Source organism: Coregonus lavaretus (assembly GCF_964263955.1).
Source record: "Coregonus lavaretus genome assembly, chromosome: 25".
In the NCBI taxonomy this organism is placed as follows: Eukaryota; Metazoa; Chordata; class Actinopteri; order Salmoniformes; family Salmonidae; genus Coregonus; species Coregonus lavaretus.
Window position 1 is genome coordinate 1,369,366 of NC_140012.1, and position 26,454 is coordinate 1,395,819.

Here is a 26,454-nt window from a genome sequence, read left to right on the forward strand (position 1 = left end):
TTGGTTAAGGGCTTGTAAGGAATCATTTCACTGTAAGGTCTACACTGTTGTATTCGGCGCATGTGACAAATACAATTTGATTTGATTTGTAAATGTATATGTGCAAATGAACAACTGAAAAGCATGCTGAGTATTACTCTAATGAGCTTCGCCCCGAAACAAGGCCAATAGTAATACCTAGTGTGCTTTGCAGTTTATTTTTTATTTTTTATTTTCACATATACATGTATATTTTGTTCATTTAGCAGACACTCTTATCCAGAGTGCATTCCACTAATGTAGATAAACAACAGCATATCACAGTCATAGCAAGTATGTTTCTGTAACCGTTACTGAAAATGTTGTTGCTGTCCGGGCCAGCTACTTGCAAATAGTTTTCTGTTTTTTAAAATACAAAATACATGTATTTTAATGAAATACATTTCAAAATAAAAGTATTTTGTAGTTAATTTTCATATATTGTTCTTTATGGTATTTTGTAATTGTATTTTGTAATCTTTGCACATCCCTGCCCCAACATTAATTATCCTAACCTGCTATGTAAACAAACCATCTGTGGCGACAAATCATCAGTATCACCACACCTGTCAGCAAGATATAGTCCAATCAGCTGGCAGAAGTTTTGGCACAATCAATTCCAGCTCCTCTGCCCACCACTGCTGACAGGAAGCAGTTTTCCCCTTCATCCATCGGGGGAGGGGTATTGTTCACCGAGCCCCTGGGCCTCTCTTTGGCCTTCTGCCTGAGGACCCCTGCTCCCGGGACAGCTGTAGACCAGTCTGGGTGTATACCGCATGCTCTTTCCCTCGGACTCCAGCACGGTCACAGCAATAACAGTCTTTGTACTGTTCAACCTGGCAACACCTGATCTGAATGCTGCTGTCCCGGAGGGACAAAGGCTAGAGTGTTGGAACAAGCCCCCTGGCCCTGCTGGAGTTTCAGAGGAGCCCTGGTGCATGTGGCTAGGGCTTGTCCCTAACCCCAGTGCAGTCTTAGCACCGCGGGGACGCACATGACTGGGTCTGGCCTCTGACTCTAGTACAGTCTCAGAGGAAGAGGTGGTCGAGTGACAGGGGGTGTGGCTGTTGGAACCAGCAGGTCCTTGCGCCTTGTAACCTGGCCCGGCGAGACCCCCTCCCTGCGAGACCCACTGCCTGCTCCAATCCATGTGACCCCCCTTGTGGTCGTGTCCCTGGAGAGAGGGGATGATGGGGACCGATCGTGTGCGGAGAGAGGGAGGAGAAGGTTTTAGTCCTCTGTCCAGACGGGTGTAGGGCACCTCCCTCCATCCTTTCTTCCCCACGTAACGAGACAGGGTTTGCATATTCTGGAACCCGCTGCGCTGGCGGTCGTCACCACCATCCCTCCCAGTGTCAAACCTGAAGAGATGAAGAGAATAGAAAAGAGAAAAAAGAGGGTGGAGATTATGACCTTTTGTTCCCAGACCTTTATTGCATGATTTTTCCTTTTCACACGACAGAGCGGGAGAGGGAAAGAGAGAGAAAATAGGAATAGAAATCTTTCCCATACAATTCAAGCCAAAAAATAATCGGTCTACACCAGTGAAATAAAAAAATTCTCTCTGAGGTACTGGGAATTCATAAACTTTGTGTAATTATTTATAATCCACCCATACAGAAATTAATATATTGCTGCAAACTTCCCTCATGTTTGTGGCAAACGTTTGCAAACTTCTGGCAACATTTTGTGGCACGCTATTTAGTTTGCAGCAAATTTGCCACAAACTTGAGGGAAGTTTGCAGCAACATATTAATTTCTAGTGGTGAATCTGCGGAAAACCTTTGGCAACAATAATATTAATTGCCACTTGTGGCAAACAGTTTACCAGAAGCAGTTTCTGGTGAACACATTAGTTCCAAGACCAGTAACCGTTGATGACCAATCAAGGGGATTCGAAACATCTGTTGGAAAATGGAAACTAAGCTTCCTAGCTAGCTACAGTACCTACCAAATTTGTCCAGTGAGTGTCCAACTTATTAATTCAACTTCCTAATAAACTTTAACATTTTATTAGCTAAATGATTCCTAGTTAGCAATGTCATGTTTTATGGGATAGAGTGAAACACATTTTGTTGATTCAAGTTTCATTCTGTCAGTGCCACTGACTGACTGGCTAGCGCTTAGCTAGCTAACGTTAGCTATCATATTTTTGCACAATTCATGTGATAGGTAGCTAGCTAACTAATGATTTGCCTAAACACTTATATTTTTAGGTGAATACATTGCTGTCTTTTAATACCAATATGCATGATAGTATGCTAGTGTCACGGTTCAGTAACATGTTAGCTAGCACAACAGCTAAGGTAGCTAGCTAGCAAAAATATGAGTTGATTTTGCATCAGAGCAAAGCTTCACTTTTAAAGATGGATACCCTTCCCCTACTCGTGGCGTTGGAAGAGGCTGTATTGGGAGGAGGATGCATCAACACCCTGGAAATATGTTTGTGGTGCACTCACTCCTAACACTTTTTTGAGTGATGAATTAGAATGATAAGGTAAGTAAATGCATGTATAATTTACATATATGTAGCCCATACATTCATTCTTTGTAACAATTAGAACTTTAATTGCTTTAAACTAGTAGGTAGCTCATCTTGATCATGTAATGTTCCTTATTTATTTCTAGAAGCAATCAGTTACAAGGCAAAAATACAGATTAAGGCCTTCAATCAAACTGAGGACACAGAAAGATGTGTGCACCAGACAGGTCAAGGCTTCTTGCATGCATGGCTTTGAGGTGTTGAGTTGTTGAGTTGTTTGATTGACCTAATTGTTGGGTTGCAGGCATTGGGTCAAAAGTTGGGTTGTTTTCTGTAATTACAGCAAGGTTGGGTTGTTGGTGCTGGGTTATTAAGGTTGGGCTATGGATGTTTGGCCAAGCCAGTGGGGTAATTCTCCCGCCACCAGTGTGTGAAGTCCACCAGAATACATGCAAGTATTCTAGTTCTAGTGAGACTGACGAGTGGAAAACGGCTAACGGTATTTTGACAGACCAAGGATGTTTTGGCAGATTGAAAACCGTGAAAAAGGTAAGTAACAAACGTTACGAATTATGAATCAGGTTAAATAGGTTGTCCTACAATAATTAGGTTTCTAGCTAACGTTAGCTTGATCGTTAGCTAGCTAGCCATTTTCTGTGCTAATATCTCTGGCTGTGGTAAAGTTGTCGCGGAATATAACTAATTGTACGTTTTTTGTATGCATTTGGCTAGCTAGCTAGCTAAGTCTGACACTTCTTCTTGACTGTCTCAGACACTATTTCACTCGTTAGCTAACGTTAGCTGGCTAGCTAAGTTAAAATAGCTATCTGGGTTAATTTACCTAAGCTATTTGTCAGTCTTATCTCATGCTTGCATGGTGATTGATTGAGTTAGCTAGCGTTACTGTACTGGTTTTCAATGGTTTTTGAGAGTTGCAGCTTTAGTCAGACAGCTTTAGTCGGAAGTTAGTTTAGCTAGCTAGCTATATTTCTAACCTTTCTTTATTTCTGTGTTTAAATACAGAGGTCAAGGCCAATGAATGGACAGCTTTGTAAAAATATGCTGAATGAGTGGAACCTGGCCTCTTTGATTCCAAAGTTTGAGGGGGAAAAAAAGAGTTTTGGGGATTTTCATTGACCCTGTGTAAAACAGCATCTATGTCTTCCACAGTGTCACCGATAACCAATAATACAACCTTAATGGAAACTTGAAAGACTTCACTTCACCAGAGCCTCTGACAACCATGCATCCACTTTGTGACTAGATACAGTTGAAGTTGGAAGTTTACATACACCTTAGCCAAATACATTTAAACTCAGTTTTTCACAATTCCTGACATTTAATCCTAGTAACAATTCCCTGTCTTAGGTCAGTTAGGATCACCACTTTATTTTAAGAATGTGAAATTTCAGAATAATCAAATCAAATCAAATTGGCCACATGTACCGAATACAACAGGTGCAGACATTACAGTGAAATGCTTACTTATAGACCTTAACCAGTTATTTTTTAATAAAAAGTAAAATAAAACAACAACAAAAAAGTGTTGAGAAAAAAAGAGCAGAAGTAAAATAAAATAACAGTAGGGAGGCTATACATACAAGGGGGTACCGGTGCAGAGTCAATGTGCGGGGGCACCGGCTAGTTGAGGTAGTTGAAGTAATATGTACAAGGAACTTGAAGCTCTCAACCTGTTCCACTACAACCCCGTCGATGAGAATGGGGGCGTGCTCAGTCCTCTTCTTTTCCTGTAGTCCACAATCATCTCTTTTGTCTTGGTCACGTTGAGGGAGAGGTTGTTATCCTGGCACAAGACGGCCAGGTCTCTGACCTCCTCCCTATAGGCTGTCTCATCGTTGTCGGGGATGAGGCCTACCACTGTTGTGTCGTCAGCAAACTTAATGATGGTGTTGGAGTCGTGCCTGGCCATGCAGTCATGGATGAACAGGGAGTAAAGGAGGGGACTGAGCACGCACCCCTAAGGGGCCCCCGTGTTGAGGATCAGTGTGGCAGATGTGTTGTTACCTACCCTTACCACCTGGGGGCGGCCCGTCAGGAAGTCCAGGATTCAGTTGCAGAGGGAGGTGTTTAGTCCCAGGATCCTTAGCTTAGTGATGAGCTTTGAGGGCAATATGGTGTTGAATGCTGAGCTGTAGTCAACGAATAGCATTCTCACGTAGGTGTTCCTCTTGTCCAGGTGGGAAAGGGCAGTGTGGAGTGCAATAGAGATTGTATCATCTGTGGATCTGTTGGGGCGGTATGCAAATTGGAGTGGGTCTAGGGTTTCTGGGATAATGGTGTTGATGTGAGCCATGACCAGCCTTTCAAAGCACTTCATGGCTACAGACGTAAGTGCTACGGGTCGGTAGTCATTTAAGCAGGTTATCTTAGTGTCCTTGGGCACGGGGACTATGGTGGTCTGCTTGAAACATGTTGGTATTACAGACTCAGTCAGGGACATGTTAAAAATGTCAGTGAAGACACTTGCCTGTTGGTCAGCACATGCTCGGAGTACACGCCCTGGTAATCCGTCTGGCCCTGTGGCCTTGTGAATGTTGACCTGCTTAAAAGTCTTACTCACACTGGCTACGGAGAGCGTGATCACATAGTCATCAGGAAAACAGCTGGTGCTCTCATGCATGCTTCAGTGTTGCTTGCCTCGAAGTGAGCATAGAAGTGGTTTAGCTCGTCTGGAAGTCTTGTGTCACTGGGCAGCTCGCGGCTGTGCTTCCCTTTGTAGTCTGTAATAGTTTTCAAGCCCTGCCACATCCGACGAGCGTCAGAGCCAGTGTAGTACGATTCAATCTTAGTCCTGTATTGACTCTTTGCCTGTTTGATGGTTCGTCGGATGGCATAGCGGGATTTCTTATAAGCGGCAGCTCTACCCTTTAGCTCAGTGCGGATGTTGCCTGTAATCCATGGCTTCTGGTTGGGGTATGTATGTACAGTCACTGTGGGGAAGACATCATCGATGCACTTATTGATGAAGCCAGTGACTGATGTGGTGTACTCCTCAATGCTATCTGAAGAATCCCGGAACATGTTCCAGTCTGTGCTAGCAAAACAGTCCTGTAGCTTAGCATCTGCGTCATCTGACCACTTTTTTATTAACCGAGTCACTCGTGCTTCCTGCTTTAGTTTTTGCTTATAAGCAGGAATCAGGAGGATAAAGTTATGGTCAGATTTGCCAAATGGAAGGTGAGGGAGAGTTTTGTATGCGTCTCTGTGTGTGGAGTAAAGGTGGTCTATAGTTTATTTCCCTCTGGTTGCACATTTAACATGCTGGTAGAAATGAGGTAGAACGGATTTAAGTTCCCCTGCATTAAAGTCCCCGGCACCTAGGAGCGCTGCCTCTGGATGAGCATTTTCCTGTTCACTTATGGCCTTATACAGCTCATTCAGTGCAATCTTAATGCAAGCATTGGTTTGTGGTGGTAAATAGACAGCTATGAAAAATATAGATGAAAACTCTCTTGGTAAATAGTGTGGTCTACAGCTTATCATAAGATACTCTACCTCAGGCGAGCAAAACCTTGAGACTTCCTTAGTATTTCATTTTGTGCACCAGCTGTTGTTTACAAATATACACAGACCACCACCCCTTGTCTTACCGGAGTCAGCCGTTCTATCCTGCCGATGTAGCATATATGCTAGCTGTATGTTGTCCATGTCGTCGTTCATACACGACTCGGTGAAACATAAGATTTCAGTTTTTAATGTCCCGTTGGTAGGATAACCGTAATCTTAGGTCATCCAATTTATTCTCAAATGATTGAATATTGGCTAATAGGATTGATGGAAGAGGCAGTTTACTCGCTCGCCGTCGGATCCTTACAAGGCACCCCGACCTACGTCCACGATATCTCCGTCTCTTTCTCATGCGAATGACGGGGATTTGGGCCTTGTCGGGTGTCTGTAGGATATACTTCACGTCCGACTTGTTGAAGAAAAAATCTTTGTCCAATACGAGGTGAGTAATCGTTGTCCTGATATCCAGATGCTCTTTTTGGTTATAAGAGATGATGGCAGAAATATTATGTACAGAATAAATTACAAATAATGCGGAAAAACACACATAATAGTACAATTGGTTAGAAGGCTGTAAAACAGCAGCCATCTTCTCCGGCGCCATCACTAATAGTAGAGAGAATGATTTATTTCAGCTTTTATTTCTTTCATCACATTCCCAGTGGGTCAGAAGTTTACATACACTCAATGAGTATTTGGTAGCATTAACTTTAAATTGTTTAACTTGGGTCAAACGTTCCAGGTAGCCTCCCACAGGCTTCCCACAATAAGTTGGGTGAATTTTGGCCCATTCCTCCTGAAAGAGCTGGTGTAACTGAGTCAGGTTTGACTCCTTGTTCGCACACGCTTTTTCAGTTCTGCCCACACCTTTTCTATAGGATTTATGTCAGGGCTTTGTGATGGCCACTCCAATACCTTGACTTTGTTGTCCTTAAGCCATTTTGCCACAACTTTGGAAGTCTGCTTGGGGTCATTGTCCATTTGGAAGACCCATTTGCGACCAAATTTTAACTTCCTGACTGATGTCTTGAGATATTGCTTCAACATATCCACATAATTTTCCTTCCTCATGATGCAATCAATTTTGGGAAGTGCACCAGTCCCTCCTGCAGCAAAGCACCCCCACAGCATGATGCTGCCACCCCCGTGCTTCACGGTTGGGATGGTGTTCTTCAGCTTGCAAGCCACCCCATTTTTCCTCCAAACACAACAATGGTCATTATGGCCAAACAGTTCTATTTTTGTTTCATCAGACCAGAGGACATTTCTCCAAAAAGTACGATCTTTGTCTCCATGTGCAGTTGCAAACCATAGTCTGGCTTTTTTATGGGGGTTTTGGAGCAGTGGCTTCTTCCTTGCTGAGCGGCCTTTCAGGTTATGTCGATATAGGACTCGTTTTACTGTGGATATAGATACTTTTGTACCTGTTTCCTCCAGCATCTTCACAAGGTCCTTTGCTGTTGTTCTTGGATTGATTTGCACTTTTCGCACTAAAGTATGTTCATCTCTAGGAGACCGAACGCATCTCCTTCCTGAGTGGTATGACAGCTGCGTGGTCCCATGTTGTTTATACTTGCGTACTATTGTTTGTACAGATGAATGTGGTACCTTCAGGCGTTTGGAAATTGCTCCCAATGATGAACCAGACTTGTGGAGGTCTACCATTTTTTTTCTGAGGTCTTGGCTGATTTATTTTCATTTTCCCATGATGTCAAGCAAAGAGGCACTGAGTTTGAAGGTAGGCCTTGAAATTCATCCACAGGTACACCTCCAATTGACTCAAATGATGTCAATTAGCCTATCAGAAGCTTCTAAAGCCATGACTACATTTTCTGGAATTTCCAAAGCTGTTTAAAGGCACAGTCAACTTAGTGTATGTAAACTTCTGACCCACTGGGATTGTGATGCAAGGAATTATAAGTGAAATAATCGGTCTGTATATAATTGTTGGAAAAATTACTTGTGTCATGCACAAAGTAGATGTCCTAACAGACTTGCCAAAACTATAGTTTGTTAACAAGAAATTTGTGTAGTGGTTGAAAAACGAGTTTTCATGACTCCAACCTAAGTATATGTAAACTTCCGACTTCATGCATGTTGTACATTACATGCCATACCATAGATAATCTGGCCTTCATTTTACCATATGTGACTCGTTTAAGGAAATTCCTGGAACATGTGAACTTTCATGTGGCTTAATAACAAACTTGTATGCCATCTGTAAATACGAATACAATTGTTAAATTACGAGCCCAGTTGGTTTAGCCACAGAAAAAGACAAGGGCAGCCATGGCATCCGAAACAGAGAGGGAGAAGCGTCCATCCATGTATACAGGTAAGATAGTCTAGTTAGCTACATTTTCAGATATTACACATTTCTAATTTTGTTAGAAAGTTGTTTTCATTTCAAGTTAAAGTATACTGTTAGCCATTTAGCTTGGGTGCTTGACTGCCGTTGTGAGGCCAGAACGCTCGGATCAACCCTACTCCTCTGCCAGAGCATCCAGTGTGTACTCTGAATGCTCAGAGAGCGAAACGCTCTGAATTTACTAACGGACAATCTGACAACGCTCTGAATTTACGAATGCCCAGAGCACTCAGGCTCTCCAGATTGAATTTACAAACACACCCCAAGTTTACGATATGATGGGTATTATATCAATATTTGCGCATAAATGAGTTTCCACCGCCATTTCTTGCATAATTCATTTTAATGACACAAAAAGATTTCACCATGTCGAATGAACAAATTGTCTGTAAGCATTTATAAAATTGTACCGGCATTTCATGTTTGCATCAGCCCGGTCATGACTTTTTCAACCACATGAAAATGTTGTTAGTGTTGTGTAAATTAACCTATGAGCCCCAGCCCCAAATGAACGGAAGATGTAGGCATCAAACAGGGATTGTGTGTTGGTTGCTGTAAATGGCTATAAAATATACAAAATAAATTGTGTGTGATAGCAATGTCAGTGTGCCTCCATGCTTTGCACAAGCCCTCATATTCTAAGTTGGGACCAACATGGTTGAGTACCTGCACCAGGTGGAGGTGACCAGACCCTACCCATTTGTGTTGGCTCTTGGAGACTGCTCACAGTTGTTTACAGTCATTAATGGACCAGCATTGGAGCAAGGTACGCTGCTTTGGGCACTGGATGTGTGCTTCAAGTCCTATTATGTGTTTGATATCAACTTAAGTATTTCCTCTTGTATGTAGTGTGAGAAGTGACAGGAGTGAATTAATAGATAAGTGTATGGATGAGCCATGAGTGTCTCATTCCTATGCTAATATGCTCTTAAGGCACTATTTTAAGCTCTGTTAAATGTATTTTTAGTTCATTTTTTAATGGATTTGTGCCTGCTTTTTGCCTACAGTACGGTATGTGGCTCGTTTGCCTTTAGTTCAACTACTGAAGCGCGTTCTGGTACGATTTCATTCTATCACAATTTATTTTAAATACAAATGTTACATTTTGGGGTTTGTGAAAAGTGCTTTATGAATTAAATACTGTTATTAAGTAATGAGTCATTAGTCCATTTCCTTAGTAGAGTGACCTTCAAATGTAATATTTTACACTTGTTCTGTTTAACAATGTTTTAACTCGACCCAAATGTAGACCATTATTGTATGGCAAAACAGCGTGGTGTGTGTGTGTATGCTGTCACCTAAAACAGATAATGTCACACGCACTCATGCTTTGTTTTTCTCAGATTGCAATCTGAGTGTGCACGTCAAGTTCAACTGAGGCTTCATTCTGATGTTTGGACTGTTTGGTTAATGAAATAATATAAATACATTCAAATAATCAATCCTAGCTTATGCAATCTTATCTTGTGAAATAATACATATTTAGACGAGGGCTTTGTTTCAATGTGCTATTTAAAACTTATATATTAGTGTACATTCTCTGACGTGATGAATGTTCTGAAATGCAGGCAATAGAAATGAATTCTTTGAATTCTTTGAAATTCAACACTGTATCTTGATTGTGTGTGTAGGAAAGGGAGGGGGTGGGATTGTAGAGAAGGCAAAAATATGCAAGGAAAATTGAAATTAGGATGACACTGAAAATAACCCAAGGATTACTTAAATTACCCAGCTGCTGGGTCAATCCCCCAACCCAATGTGCTGGATTAATGTCACAACACAAGACACTGGGTTGTTTTAACCCAGCAATGTAGTCTAATTTACCCAACAGTTGGGTCAAGCGCACAACCCAAACCCGCTGGGTTTGTCCAATATTGACCCAGCGCTGGGTTGTCGAAATTGCCCAAATTGGGTTATTTTTAACCCAGCATTTTTTTGAGTAACAATAATTAATTTTGGAAAAATAATATGAATTGCCATATTAGGCATAATTAGGCACTCAATTTCTACCTTTTTAAGATGCCAAAATAGAAAATGTTTTCAGTAACTGTTTTCAGTATCCTAATTTTGTTTTGTTTTCTGATTGTTTCAGTTCATGCATTCAACAAGCTTTGGACGAAGGACTTCCACAGGGCTGCCATCTCCAAAATTCGCTCAAAAAGGCAATAGTTCTGAACTGGGTTTGATTTTGTTTTTGTTGTTTTAATTATAAACATTTTGTTAATTCTCTTTTAAACTTCCATTGGTTAATCTATTGCTCAGTTTTCACTTGGCTCATGTAAATAATTATGTTGTTGCCCCTTTAAACATCCTAAGGTCAACATCCCCATAGTGTTCACATTTCTCTAATGTAAATGTTGTAGCGACATAAAAATATTAAATAAACAATTTATTTGGGAAATATCCAGTCTTTGCTATTTTCTTCATTACCATGCTGATGATTTCAAGTTGTATTGGATTAATTTTTATCTGTTAAAGACATTGAATACATGTTGTTTAGTATATTTACTACATTTAGTATGTTTAGTTTTTTCTCTGTGAAGTAAGTTCATTTAAAGTTATGTGATTTGGTTTATGTAGATACATTTCAATGTTGTTTACACAGTAACCAAAAACGTGATCTAATTTGCATATTCATACTGAGTTTGCAGCAAACAGAATGTTCGCCACAAGTTTTCCAGAATTGTTTGACAGAAGTTCACAAGTTGCCACAAATTTACCGCAAAAGTTTGCCACAAAACTAATTTGTATGTGAAAATATGAGTTAACTGCAAATTTGTAGCAAATTGGCCAAAGGTCAACTGTTTGCCAGAAGCCTGTTTGAAACTCTTCATTGAGACAATGCTGAAACATCAATCCATAGGCGAGTCAGTGCCACATTTGAATTTTTGCTGAAATCAGCATGAAAGAAACGTTATCAAATTCAGCAGGCAATGATGTGAAATAGGCTATTAGAAAGATTAGCCATCTTTCTTTTATCACGTATTGTTAATATAATCTTTGATGTGCTTATCAATGCACACAGCACTTTTTTCCCCACTTTTATCTATACAATAATTTTATAACGTCATATAAAAGTTTTATTGTGGGTGAACTTTCAAATGCATCCTGTCAATACAAAATATGTAATGTGATAGGTATTTTAATGTCAAATTTTTTTCCACTAAAAACCTTTGATTAATACAATATTTAATCGGTCATCTTCCTCAAATAAAGGGGATGATGACGGAATGTTTACGAGAGGGAGGGAATCTGATTTCATTGGTCCTCAACTTGCAGCTCAGACAGTTAGCCTGCCCCATAGCAGGTTAGTCCTGAAGCATTCGTTGCGATAGAAATGTAGATATTAAGCTGATTGAAATTTGGATAATAAGAGATACTATTAAGTACTGAGTGAATGAGAGATGTCAGGGGACTAGTTCCGGTGTGAAAGAGGTGCGTGTCTGAATGAATACCCCAACCAGTTCTGTGTGAGCTGAGTTTTCCAGTTCTGTGTGAGCTGAGTTTTTCGATCTATAACATTAACTAGGGGTTCTGTCCACCACCGCCCGTCCATCTACAGGTAGTGAGCACTGACAGGAGAAGCCCTTGAAAAGTTTGAGAGGGTAACAGCTGAGATGGGTAAGGGCTGTTCATTGATGCCCCCGGACACTGAGATTTCCTTGAGAACATGATATGTGTACCCCTCTGATGTAAATACCTAAGTGTGGATGTAAATACCTAAGTTGATTTATAACGTTATATAGGGATTCTGTATGTGAAGATATGAAAGGAGAGAGTATAGTTCCCGAATATGCTGTTAAATAGAACACTAGTGTAAATATTTAAACCCCTCTATGAATAGAACACTAGTGTAAAGGAGGAATTTGTGAAGAAGAGTATGATGGGTTACTAGAGATTTGATAAGGTAACAATGAAAAAAATTAAACAATAATAATATACAACTTCCACACCCACACGTAGTAAGTGGTGTAAAACGTATTCTGAGAAGTTCAGGGTGGTCCCTTTTATTAATCATTTGGTAAAGATAAGGCTAAAGCATTGCATGACTGTCTAAAGGGTCTGGGAAATAAAGTCTCAGACAAAGATTGGCGCATATCCACTTTTGGTAAAGGTACGGGACTTGACTTACCCCTAACCAATAAAACTATAAACGCTTATGAGATTTCCTCCACCCAGGTAATACATTTGGAATCAAAAATATTGCCCTGTTAAAATGAACCAATGCATGTTGAACATGTAGAGACTTGTAAACTAAACTTAAGGCGACAATTTATTGTACTCCCGATGGAGTTTTTGTTGATATCCCAAATGATGAAGTTCTAAACCGATTCTTGAGTAGGCAAAATTTAACCACTCCCCGTGACAAAGTCGGAAATTGGCTCTGTTTTCCAGTCTATCCTGTCTCAGGTACCAGACTTATTATGGACAGAGCACTCCATCTACAGTGGGGAAAAAAAAATATTTAGTCAGCCACCAATTGTGCAAGTTCTCCCACTTAAAAAGATGAGAGAGGCCTGTAATTTTCATCATAGGTACACGTCAACTATGACAGACAAAATGAGAAAAAGAAATCCAGAAAATCACATTGTAGGATTTGTATTGAATTTATTTGCAAATTATGGTGGAAAATAAGTATTTGGTCACCTACAAACAAGCAAGATTTCTGACTCTCACAGACCTGTAACTTCTTCTTTAAGAGGCTCCTCTGTCCTCCACTCGTTACCTGTATTAATGGCACCTGTTTGAACTTGTTATCAGTATAAAAGACACCTGTCCACAACCTCAAACAGTCACACTCCAAACTCCACTATGGCCAAGACCAAAGAGCTGTCAAAGGACACCAGAAACAAAATTGTAGACCTGCACCAGGCTGGGAAGACTGAATCTGCAATAGGTAAGCAGCTTGGTTTGAAGAAATCAACTGTGGGAGCAATTATTAGGAAATGGAAGACATACAAGACCACTGATAATCTCCCTCGATCTGGGGCTCCACGCAAGATCTCACCCCGTGGGTTCATAATGATCACAAGAACAGTGAGCAAAAATCCCAGAACCACACGGGGACCTAGTGAATGACCTGCAGAGAGCTGGGACCAAAGTAACAAAGCCTACCATCAGTAACACACTACGCCGCCAGGGACTCAAATCCTGCAGTGCCAGACGTGTCCCCCTGCTTAAGCCAGTACATGTCCAGGCCCTTCTGAAGTTTGCTAGAGTGCATTTTTATGATCCATAAGAGGATTGGGAGAATGTCATATGGTCAGATGAAACCAAAATAGAACTTTTTGGTAAAAACTCAACTCGTCGTGTTTGGAGGACAAAGAATGCTGAGTTGCATCCAAAGAACACCATACCTGTGAAGCATGGGGGTGGAAACATCATGCTTTGGGACTGTTTTTCTGCAAAGGGACCAGGACGACTGATCCGTGTAAAGGAAAGAATGAATGGGGCCATGTATCGTGAGATTTTGAGTGAAAACCTCCTTCCATCAGCAAGGGCATTGAAGATGAAACGTGGCTGGGTCTTTCAGCATGACAATGATCCCAAACACACTGCCCGGGCAACAAAGGAGTGGCTTCGTAAGAAGCATTTCAAGGTCCTGGAGTGGCCTAGCCAGTCTCCAGATCTCAACCCCATAGAAAATCTTTGGAGGGAGTTGAAAATCCGTGTTGCCCAGCGACAGCCCCAAAACATCACTGCTCTAGAGGAGATCTGCATGGAGGAATGGGCCAAAATACCAGCAACAGTGTGTGAAAACCTTGTGAAGACTTACAGAAAACGTTTGACCTGTGTCATTGCCAACAAAGGGTATATAACAAAGTATTGAGAAACTTTTGTTATTGACCAAATACTTATTTTCCACCATAATTTGCAAATAAATTCATTAAAAATCCTACAATGTGATTTTCTGGATTTTTTTTCTTCTCATTTTGTCTGTCATAGTTGACGTGTACCTATGATGAAAATTACAGGCCTCTCTCATCTTTTTAAGTGGGAGAACTTGCACAATTGGTGGCTGACTAAATACTTTTTTCCCCCACTGTACAGTGGACTGATAGACAGTGCCAGCCCAGTTATAATACATGTTGATCCTAGAAAGTTTATCTCTTCCCTTCTGAATTGGCTGAAGGGAAGATTCGGTGCATTACATGTTCATTTTAAAATAATATACATTTAATAAGTGTGAAGCAGAAAGTGAAGATCCAACAGAAATTGGTAATAAATATTAAGAGTAAGATTGTTAGGGTAGACTAAAATATGGAGAAAGTTATCAGGTTTCTTTTGTTTTGTTTTGAAACCTTACAATATGGGTAAAAGCATAACATTGTTTGAGAGTGATCCGTTTGGAAACAGTAGATGGTTCTAGTTGAAAGAAACAGATATGGAGACTAGTGAAAGTAACACAGACATTGATAAAGTGGGTAAAGTGGAAAGATTCATGGTACTCATGATCTATCAGATGTCAAATTTAATGAGATGTCAAATTTAATGAGTGTTGACAGTATATGAATGGTAATATGTTATTAGTGGCTTTCCAATAGCACTATAATAATGCCATATTTTAGTAATTTGAAGACGCTGAGGTTTCTATACAAGGTCACTTGACGAACAGAGGGATTGAGCATTGGGACTGATATTTACCTTTTCACACGTACCAACATATGGGTGTGATCATTCTACAGTGGTCTCTGTAGCGTACGATCAAACTGGTTTGATTAGAATGCTTATTTAGAACGTCCAGTTTCGATTGACGCAACAGTCATTATTTGAGCTAACCACACTGTTTTTTTTTTCACAGGAACAACAAAGTCGAGATATTGAAGTGGCCATCACAAAGCCCTGACCTCAATCCTATAGAAGATTTGTGGGCAGAACTGAAAAAGCGTGTGTGAGCAAGGAGGCCTACAAACCTGACTCAGTTACACCAGCTCTTTCAGGAGGAATGGGCCAAAATTAACCCAACTTATTGTGGGAAGCTTGTGGAAGGCTACCCGAAACGTTTGACCTAAGTTAAACAATTTAAAGGCAATGCTGCCAAATACTAATTGAGTGTAAAAAAAAAAAAAAAAAAAAAAAAATGTGTATGTCAACTTCTGACCCACTGGGAATGTGATGAAATAAATAAAAGCTGAAATAAATCATTCTCTCTACTATTATTCTGACATTTCACAGTCTTAAAATAAAGTGGTCATCCTAACTGACCTTCGACAGGGAATTTTCATTAGGATTAAATGTCAGGAATTGTGGAAAACTGAGTTTAAATGTATTTGCATAAGGTGTATGTAAACTTCCGACTTCAACTGTACATACATACATACATACATACATACATACATACATACATACATACATACATACTGTATGCTACAGTAGAAACGACAACACGATATACAGAAAATAAGGGACTTACTTTGATAAGAATGCAAACATGTCCAAAGGTATTATTTGTAAGGAAAACAACAATGCAATAATGCAAGAGCCAGCCAGAAAATGTGCCATTTCTTGGAAGACTGCGCAAATGTCTGCATTTCGCTACACCCGCAATAACATCTGCTAAACACGTGTATGTGACAAATAACATTTGATTTCATTTGATTTGACTTGATGTGCAGAAAAAAATGGGGAAAGGCTCTCCTCGAAGAGGGAAGTATGTCCGGCTCAGTAAAAGCCTCAAACATACATTTTCCGCAACACTGAAATGGGCTACTTCTATGTGAAATAATGAGTAGGTGGAACACACCTCAGTTCAAACTGTTGTTAGAAAATACAACTTGTTCGAAAATAATTTGAAATTGACAAGTTGAAACATAGCCTATAGATAATTAGCAGGCAGCGCGTGTTAACTGTCCTATTGCGCAAACAATCACATTTTGGAAAAGTGAGTGCATTTTGATATCACGTGCATAAAACAACTCATGCTAGAGATATTTGGAACTCACTTGTGAAAAGGTTAAATTAGAGGCCGCCATCTGGTGTTTAGGTTCCTGTGGACAAATAGATAAGCCGCCAGTGAAAGTGAGTGCTACTCAATGAACTCAAACAGGCTGTAAGGGACACAGTGGGACATTTGGGACAGAGGTATGAATAATTGAATAAGATATGTTTTTGACAGTTTCCAATTAGTATACATTCTATAGTTTAGGTAACACCAGTGATTTAAGTAATGTAGGCAATGTCATCTAAAACAATAATCTGTTTCCATTACGTGGAACTGTGCCCAAAATTGAAGTAGCTCCAAGTAAATGTTTTTAGTACTGAATATTGAGCTGATAAGCCAGCACCAACCTTTTGAAGTACCTAGCAGATTTGTTAAACAACAGGTTTCATATTTTGACTAGTTGATGTCACAGGGACAGTCAGTACAGGACATATGTCAATGCAAGAGATCAAAATGATAAGATTACAAGAAAGGGGCTCAGGGATTGTTTACTTTAGAAGGTGCCTATTCCGCTTAACTGGACACTGTATCATCTGATGTGTTTGAAGTATGATTCTGTATACGCATGGTTTTATCAAGACTTCCTGCCCAATGCAGTAAAGAATTTTTAGGACAGACTAAGTTTACCAATGATTCTGTATCTCTCCCTTTGAAAGGCTTCCTGAGGCAGGTGCCTTAGGAGAGCAGTTATTGAGACTGTGTACTATACAGTATGAAGGTACCCGGATCCAGCTGTTAAGGAAGCTCCCAAATTAAGTAAGGCCTGGCCATTTTGTTTATTTTTACATTACGTTTTACCACACACGCCAGCACCCACACCTGTTATGAATATTTGCTAGTGGTGTTAATACTGTGTTTGATTTATTGTGTGGAGTCTTTTTATTTTGGTTTTAGTGGGTCTTTCATGGGTTAGAAAGGATGCACCTTAAAGGGCACACAAATTTTTTAGAAGTATCTATTGTCTGAGTTTTGGTTGCACAAATGTAATTTCTCTTGATAAGAAATTTACTGAAAAACCCAATGTATGTAAACCTGATACACAAAATGTTTGAAATGTCTTGAAATAATATCTGAGGTACAGGGAAAGAAAAGAAACACTCACTTAATGGGGTTGAATGACCTCTGACCTCTGTTCTGATTTTCTGGTGAGGACTGATCACCCCCACTAGAAAGGCTAGAGAAATTGAGTGAAATTTAAATGTAATGTGATAATTAGGAAGAAGTTCATAATTTATCAATAGTCCTATGTGTGATTCGGACCGCAAGAAGGACAGAGAGAGAGAGCCCTGCCCCTGAATGAGGGACACCTGTCTCTAGTCTATTTCACTATTTCTTGAATTACCTTATGGGATACAATTATTTTACTATGGAGTTATCAAGGGTTGTAATTCTAAATGTATTTGTTATTTTGATTTAAGCGGTAGTGTTTTTTTTTTTTTGGGACGCATGAATCCCAATGTGAGTCGTGTCAAAAGGGAAGAATTGTATTGCTGTTGTTGTTTTGTTTTTGTGTTGTCATTTTGTTTGTTTTGTTTTTGTCTTGCTTCAATACAAATTGGGTCTGCTGGATGGTCGGGAGTTCTCCCTAAGGATTAGCCTTCCAACTCCCTGACCCAGTAACTCTGCGGTGAGATAGCCAAGATGATAGGGGAGTGTAAGCCCATTAGAAAAAATTGTTTCAACTGTGTGTTTTGTTTACGGCCCCCAATAGGCTACGGCCAGCTCTGACTGAATGTGTGGGTATGGATGTGGGTACGCAGACCCACGAGCCACTGCGGCCCCTGATGATTAGTTCCGATTTTTTGTGGCCCCCATCAAAGTCAAAGTTGCCCATCCCTGGTGTAAACATAACCAAGCAGCTGGCTGTAGCCCATGCACCCAACAGCATAATTTCAGATTCCAGCTAAATTAGCTAGATAGCGTCACAAATTAGCTACCATTAAACCACTGCACCATGCAGACCTTCTTGCTACGAAGTTACAGAAAACTAAACCAACAACCAAACAAACCGAAATTGGATTCATTCTAAACGTAGGACCAACAAGGGGAAACTTAGCTAGCTAGCATTCATTTGTTTGTGCAGAGACGTCTTTGTTGCAGCATCTTATGAGTGATAAACATTTTCCAGTCTTTCTGTGTTACAAAATGTGTTGCAGTGATGTTGCAAGTGGCACTAGTGCTGTCGAATACTCCCACGTATCTCGTTTGACCACCTGTTTTCAGCTACATTTCAGTCAGCTATCGTCGTTGCGAACTAGCACTTCGCATATGCTAGCTCAGCTGTTATTAGAAAACGGCTGATATGACTCAAATCCTGTAGCTATCTAGCTAGCAAGTCCACCTCGGCGACAATGTTACTGGGGTGCAGAATGTTACATTAGTCTTTTCATTTTAACTCCTGAGTGGCGCAGTGGTCTAAGGCCACTAGAGATCCTGGTTCGAATCCAGGCTCTGTCGCAGCCGGCCGCGACCGGGAGACTCATGGGCGGCGCACAATTGGCCCAGCGTCGTCCAGGGTAGGGGAGGGAATGGATAAGATGTAGCTCAGTTGATAGAGCATGGCGTTTGCAACGCCAGGGTTGTGGGTTCGATTCCCACGGGGGCCAGTATAAAAAAAAAAAAACCTTCATTGAAGTTTGTGGTTACTACTGGTTACGGATCTGAGTCGAGATAAATTGTCATGTTTTTTGTTTTGGTCAGGACTCGGAGTTGGCGTATTGATATTTTGAAAACTGGCACTACTTCCATAGACAGTGAGGATAACAGGGTATTGTCAATGGCTTGGAACCTCATTTCAGCCAATCAGATTGCAGATTTCACCGAACTAGTTTTATAACGAAATATGGTACAGTATTGAGATCACATTTTTAAATGTGTCCTCTTAAATCTCATATGCTGTTAGTGAAACCTACAAAGACCCACTCAACAAAGCCTCTAGGAGTTAGACATTGTTATTGTCTGACTTCAGAGACCGTACCATAACTGAGTACAAATAATTGAATGACTTTTCTGGAGGTAAATCCGGCGCATCTTAACATATCTAAAAATAACTGACATCCATTCTTCATCTGTGACGGGTAAATATGTGTTTATTACAGGTTTTAATGAAACTGACAATGCTCTTTGTGGATTTGCTGTCAAAATTGAAAACACGGGCGGGTTCTCATGCCAATATTCCCGCTCTTGTTCTCTCTCTCGCTGTCTCTTTTTGGTCTCTCTCTCCCTTCCTCACGCTCTCTGTCTCCCTCACTCCTTCGCCCTCTCTGCTTTACATTTGAGCCATTTTGCAGACGCTCTTAGCGATACTTTCTCTCTCGCGCTCTCTCTCCATCTTTTACTGCTTATTCCTCATTCCTGGATACCAGAGGGTGTCTCCATGGCAACAAGGGAGGGAGAGGGTTGTATGGCTGTTAAGTCTAGAAATAGGTCAGTCCAACTTCCCTGGGCCAGCACAGACTTTCTTTGCTGATGGATCTGTAAAGGGGTTATCAATACTTAATATGTTCCAAGTAGTCAACTAACTAACACAATCTTTGCATGTCGGTGAAGAGAAAAACCCTCTTATTCCAGTCGTTCCCTGAGGATTTGCAAGCCTCATGTTACTATTAATTGGCTATGGCTACAGATTCCTCCTCTGCTGCTTGAAATAAAAATATCCTGGTAATCTCTCTCTCTCTCTGCATGTGTGTTTGTGTGTGAATGCATACTATGTGTGTGTTTGTGCACGTGTGGATACTCTACGTGTGTCCCTGCATACTATGTGTGTGTGTATGCATGCAAAACCTGCACACTGTATATGTATGTTGTGCGTGAGCATGCATACTGTATGTGTGTGTGCATAGTGTCTGTGTGCATGCATACTGTGCTCCAGGAGATCTCCTCACAGCCGTTGAAAGAATATGCTGAGCTGCCTGCGTGCTGCCCTGTTTAATATGAATATTAATTATGGAAAAGGTATTAAAAGAGTTTGACAACAGTTTGTATCTTACAAGTCACTGTGATGATCGAACAGGTTGGTATGCTAATAAGAACATTGCCAGGGACTTTTAAGTGCAAGATATGCTCTATGGTTGTGTCTCAAATGGCACCCTATTCCCTTTGTAGTGCACTACTTTTGTCCAGGGTCCACTCATTGGTTGCACGTTTTGTCACATTATTGTTTTGAACTTTCTTTTGAAGACTGACTCCCGACTGAATGTTCTCCTCAATGCATTTTCATATGGCGCTGATGACGATTTCATCCAAAGTGCTTTATAGTGGCTTGGAACATTTCTAAAAGAGATTGACTTTAGATGTGGTATAACATTAGCTAACTAGCTAAGATTTAGAGTAGAGCACCAGATTTTATATAGCTAACGTTAGCATTGCTAGGTATTTTTGACTAACATTGCCATCTTTCTAATATTAATTTGACGACATCATAATGATGACAGTTGTTTCCTACCAATTATTTGCCAAATTTCGGAATGTCATTACATTTTAATTTTTACATTTTAGTCATTTAGCAGACGCTCTTATCCAGAGCGACTTACAGTTAGCGCATACATTATTTTATCGAACCCACAACCCTGGCGTTGCAAAAGCCATGCTCTACCAACTGAGCTACATCCCCTGCCGGCCATTCCCTCCCCTACCCTGGACGAATTGTGCGCCGCCCCATGGGTCTCCCGGTCGCGGCCGGCTACAACAGAGCCTGGATTCGAACCAGGATCTCTAGTGGCACAGCTAGCACTGCGATGCAGTGCCTTAGACCACTGCGCCACTCGGGAGACCTCATCATATTGCCATGCCACTATAGTGTAATGTAGACTAAACAATCACTAGCCCTCGTTAAGAATGACTAGGCACGGCCTCCCGAGTGGTGCTGCGGTCTAAGGCACTGAATCGCAGCGCTAGAGGCATCACTACAGACCTAGGTTCGAACCCGAGCTGTATCACAACTGGCCGTGATCGGGATCCCATAGGGCAGCGCACAATTGGCCCAGCGTTGTCTGGGTTAGGGGAGGGTTTGGCCGGGGGGGCTTTACTTAGCTCATCCTACCTACCATACCTAGCAACTCCTTGTCGTGGGCTGGGCACCTGCAGACTGACCTTGGTCGTCAGTTGAACAGTGTTTCATCTGACACATTGGTGCGGCCGGGTTAAGCGGGCGGGTGTTAAGACTTTCGGAGGACACATGACTCAACCTTCACCTCCCGAGCCTGTTGGGGAGTTGCAGCAATGAGACAAGAGAAAAAAAAATATATATATAATGACTAGGCACCACTCAATTTACGGGAGCCACTATGGCTGAGACATCTTTAGAATGGACATAACAATGGCGTGAAGTGACGGAGATGCAACTTATGAATAGGGCGTTGGTCAAAAGTAGGTGATTTGGGATGAACTTTATTGCTTTAATGACAGATAACATACATAGTCACATCGTCACTCAAGTTTCACGCTGCCAGCAAATTATTCTAACTAAACCTCCTTGGCAAAATAGGAATAGTGTTGTCAGTACTGCCAATGACATGGAGATATGATCGGGCAATGCTTTGTTTTAAAGGCTTTTTTTGCTGGTGTTTGTCAGGCATTTACTGAGAAATAAACAAAATGGTAACAAGCTATCTATCTTACTATCTTTTGTTATGTTGAATTCAAAACAATAGCAGATGTGCACAAAGACTCCTTGGCTAAATAGACAAAGCTTACTTTAGATTATGAGTATAAGCATAGTATCGTAGTGAATTCGGGAGGTAGCCCTGACCGAGACTCAAACCCGGATCCAGCGACTTTCAAGTCAACACCTTAACCGTTACATCAAGCGGTCCGAACCTGTTGATGTGATCGTTAGGTGTTGGCTTAAGGTCGCGGGACCATGTTTATGTTCCCTCAGCCCTATGTTCTCTGGACCCTATGTTCTGTAAGTTCCCACAGCCCTATCTTCCCTTCTCCCAGGGCCGGATTATTTAAAATAATAATAAAGGAAAAATATACTGTATATATATATACAGTGGGGAGAACAAGTATTTGATTCACTGCCGATTTTGCAGGTTTTCCTACTTACAAAGCATGTAGATGTCTGTCATTTTTATCATAGGTACACTTCAACTGTGAGAGACGGAATCTAAAACAAAAATCCAGAAAATCACATTGTATGATTTTTAAGTAATTAATTTGCATTTTATTGCATGACATAAGTATTTGATCACCTACCAACCAGTAAGAATTCCGGCTCTCACAGACCTGTTAGTTTTTCTTTAAGAAGCCCTCCTGTTCTCCACTCATTACCTGTATTAACTGCACCTGTTTGAACTCGTTACCTGTATAAAAGACACCTGTCCACACACTCAATCAAACAGACTCCAACCTTTCCACAATGGCCAAGACCAGAGCGCTGTGTAAGGACATCAGGGTTAAAATTGTAGACCTGCACAAGGCTGGGATGGGCTACAGGACAATAGGCAAGCAGCTTGGTGAGATGGCAACAACTGTTGGTGCAATTATTAGAAAATTGAAGAAGTTCAAGATGACGGTCAATCACCCTCGGTCTGGGGCTCCATGCAAGATCTCACCTCGTGGGGCATCAATGATCATGAGGAAGGTGAGGTATCAGCCCAGAACTACACGGCAGGACCTGGTCAATGACCTGAAGAGAGCTGGGACCACAGTCTCAAAGAAAACCATTAGTAACACACTACGCCGTCATGGATTGAAATCCTGCAGCGCACGCAAGGTCCCCCTGCTCAAGCCAGCGTATGTCCCGTCTGAAGTTTGCCAATGACCATCTGGATGATCCAGAGGAGGAATGTGAGAAGGTCATGTGGTCTGATGAGACAAAAATAGAGCTTTTTGGTCTAAACTCCACTCGCCGTGTTTGGAGGAAGAAGAAGGATGAGTACAACCCCAAGAACACCATCCCAACCGTGAAGCATGGAGGTGGAAAAATCATTCTTTGGGGATGCTTTTCTGCAAAGGGGACAGGACGACTGCACCGTATTGAGGGGAGGATGGATGGGGCCATGTATCGCGAGATCTTGGCCAACAACCTCCTTCCCTCAGTAAGAGCATTGAAGATGGGTCGTGGCTGGGTCTTCCAGCATGACAACGACCCGAAACACACAGCCAGGGCAACTAAGGAGTGGCTCCGTAAGAAGCATCTCAAGGTCCCGGAGTGGCCTAGCCAGTCTCCAGACCTGAACCCAATAGAAAATCTTTGGAGGGAGCTGAAAGTCCGTATTGCCCAGCGACAGCCCCAAAACCTGAAGGATCTGGAGAAGGTCTGTATGGAGGAGTGGGCCAAAATCCCTGCTGCAGTGTGTGCAAACCTGGTCAAGACCTACAGGAAACGTGTGATCTCTGTAATTGCAAACAAAGGTTTCTGTACCAAATATTAAAGTTCTGCTTTTCTGATCAAATACTTATGTCATGCAATAAAATGCAAATTAAATGCAAATTAATTACTTAAAAATCATACAATGTGATTTTCTGGATTTTTGTTTTAGATTCCGTCTCTCACAGTTGAAGTGTACCTATGATAATAATTACAGACCTCTACATGCTTTGTAAGTAGAAAAAACTGCAAAATCGGCAGTGTATCAAATACTTGTTCTCCCCACTGTGTATATATATATTTATTTATCTATTTATTTTTTACTGCAACCACCAACCACAGGAGGACTCAGGAGCCTGCTCTCAATGAGTTTAGACTGCAGCAAATTTCCTGCAATTCTACACATTTTGCCATGGGGGCTGAGAGAAAATGTGCAGTTTTAAAGGTCATTTCCTGCAATTCCACACATTTTGCCATGGCTTATGCCATGTTCTTACGCTATCTGAGTGACTGAAACATTATAACAAAATCAGTGGGTGTGCCATGCCATGACATTTTTGGAATTTTAGATTCTCACTGACTGTCTAGTTATATTTTGGTGATTGTTAGTTCTCAAAGATGATGTTATGAAAAAATATATAGCTCCATTATCTTTTCTATATACAGTGCCTTGCAAAAGTATTCATCCCCCTTGGCCTTTTTCCTATTTTGTTGCATTACAACCTGTAATTTAATTGGATTTTTATTTGGATTTCATGTAATGGACATACACAAAATAGACCAAATTGGTGAAGTGAAATGAAAAAAATAACTTGTTTCAAAAACTTCTAACAAATAAATTACGGAAAAAAGTACCTGCATATGTATTCACCCCCTTTGCTATGAAGCCCCTAAATAATATTTGGTGCAACCAATTACCTTCAGCAGTCACATAACTAGTTAAACAAAGTCCACCTGTGTGCAATCTAAGTGTCACATGATCTGTCACATGATCTAAGTATATATACACCTGTTCTGAAAGGCCCCAGAGTCTGCAACACCACTAAGCAAGGGGTACCACCAAGCAAGCGGCACCATAAAGACCAAGGAGCTCTCCAAACAGGTCAGGGACAAAGTTGTGGAGAAGTACAGATCAGGGTTGGGTTATAAAATATCAGAAACTTTGAACATCCCACGGAGCACCATTCAATCCATTATTAAAACATTGAAAGAATATGGCACCACAACAAACCTGCCGAGAGAGGGCCGCCCACCAAAACTCACAGACCAGGCAAGGAGGGCATTAATCAGAGAAGCAACAAAGAGACCAAAGATAAACCTGAAGGAGCTGCAAAGCTCCACAGCGGAGATTGGAGTATCTGTCCATAGGACCACTTTAAGCCGTACACTCCACAGAGCTGTGCTTTACAGAAGAGTGGCCAGAAAAAAGCCATTGCTTAAAGAAAAAAAAAAAAGAAAACACGTTTGATGTTTGCCAAAAGGCATGTGGGAGACTCCCCAAACATATGGAAGAAGGTACTCTAGTCAGATGAGACTAAAATTTAGATTTTTGGCCATCAAGGAAAACGCTATGTCTGGCGCAAACCCAACACCTCTCATCACCCCGAGAACACCATGGGGATATTTTTCCATCGGCAGGGACTGGGAAACTGGTCAGAATTGAAGGAATGATGGATTGCGCTAAATACAGGGAAAGTCTTGAGGGAAACCTGTTTCAGTCTTCCAGAGATTTGAGACTGGGACGGAGGTTCACCTTCCAACAGGACAATGACCCTAAGCATACCGCTAAAGCAACACTTGAGTGGTTTAAGGGGAAACATTTAAATGTCTTGGAATGGCCTAGTCAAAGCCCAGACCTCAATCCCGTTGAGAATCTGTGGTATGACCAGCGGAACCCATCGAACTTGAAGGAGCTGGAGCAGTTTTCCCTTGAAGAATGGACAAAACTCCCAGTGGCTAGATGTGCCAAGCTTATAGAGACATACCCCAAGAGACTTCCAGCTGTAATTGCAGAAAAAAATGGCTCTACAAAGTATTGACTTTGGGAGGGGGGGGTGAATAGTTATGCACGCTCAAGTTTTCAGGTTTTTTTGTCTTGTTTCTTGTTTGTTTCACATAAAAAAATATTTTGCATCTTCAAAGTGGTAGGCATGTAATTCCAGGTTGTAAGGCAACAAAATAGGAAAAATTCCAAGGGGGTGAATACTTTCACAAGCAACTGTACAGTAGTTTATGTGTGGTTGTAGTCGTTTAAGTTTACACTGAAAATTATTTACCATCCCAAAATGTTGTTTCTAAAAAAAGTATATATATTTTTTTGTAATCATATTTTTGGGTGTTGTGGCAACAATTTACAGTGGCGGCCCGCCTCTAGTAAATTAATGTAGGGGAAACAGATAGGGCTGAGGGAACATAGTTTGGACACCAAGATCGCTACATTACCCCGCTTCCTTCGGGAGATAGTGTCCCCACGCTTCTCTATACCAAATCCCTCACACGTACATGCCTCTTGTGAGCCATCCCAGTTTTGACACCAATGTAGCAAATTCGGGGGTAGCCCCTAGCAGGACTCAACTCCAGGTCCAGCGACCGTCAAGCCAGCACCTTAACCGTTACGCCAAGAGGTCAGAACCTCTTGATGAATCGTTAGGTGTGGCTTAAGGTCGCTACAGTATTGTGTAAATTTTTTCAGATTTTGTCAAAGGAAACACTGGACTAAATAATAAATAGTTCCCAATAAAGTGGGAAATTAACTGGAAACTGGAGGGCTACTGCTCTCTGATCCCAGGTAAAAGGGGGTT

At 41.2% G+C, this 26,454-nt stretch overlaps 1 protein-coding gene across 1 annotated transcript in view; it reads right to left on the reverse strand.

Moving 5' to 3' along the window:
• Positions 1 to 682: 682 nt before the first annotated feature.
• LOC311100511 (pro-neuregulin-3, membrane-bound isoform-like) overlaps positions 683 to 26,454 on the reverse strand; it is a gene marked incomplete at both ends in the record, with an annotated part of 420,377 nt that continues 394,605 nt past the window's right edge. The window contains one exon of the mRNA XM_084141433.1: positions 683 to 1,379. Coding sequence (XP_083997559.1) covers positions 683 to 1,379 — 697 coding nt within the window. The remainder of the gene's footprint in view (positions 1,380 to 26,454) is intronic.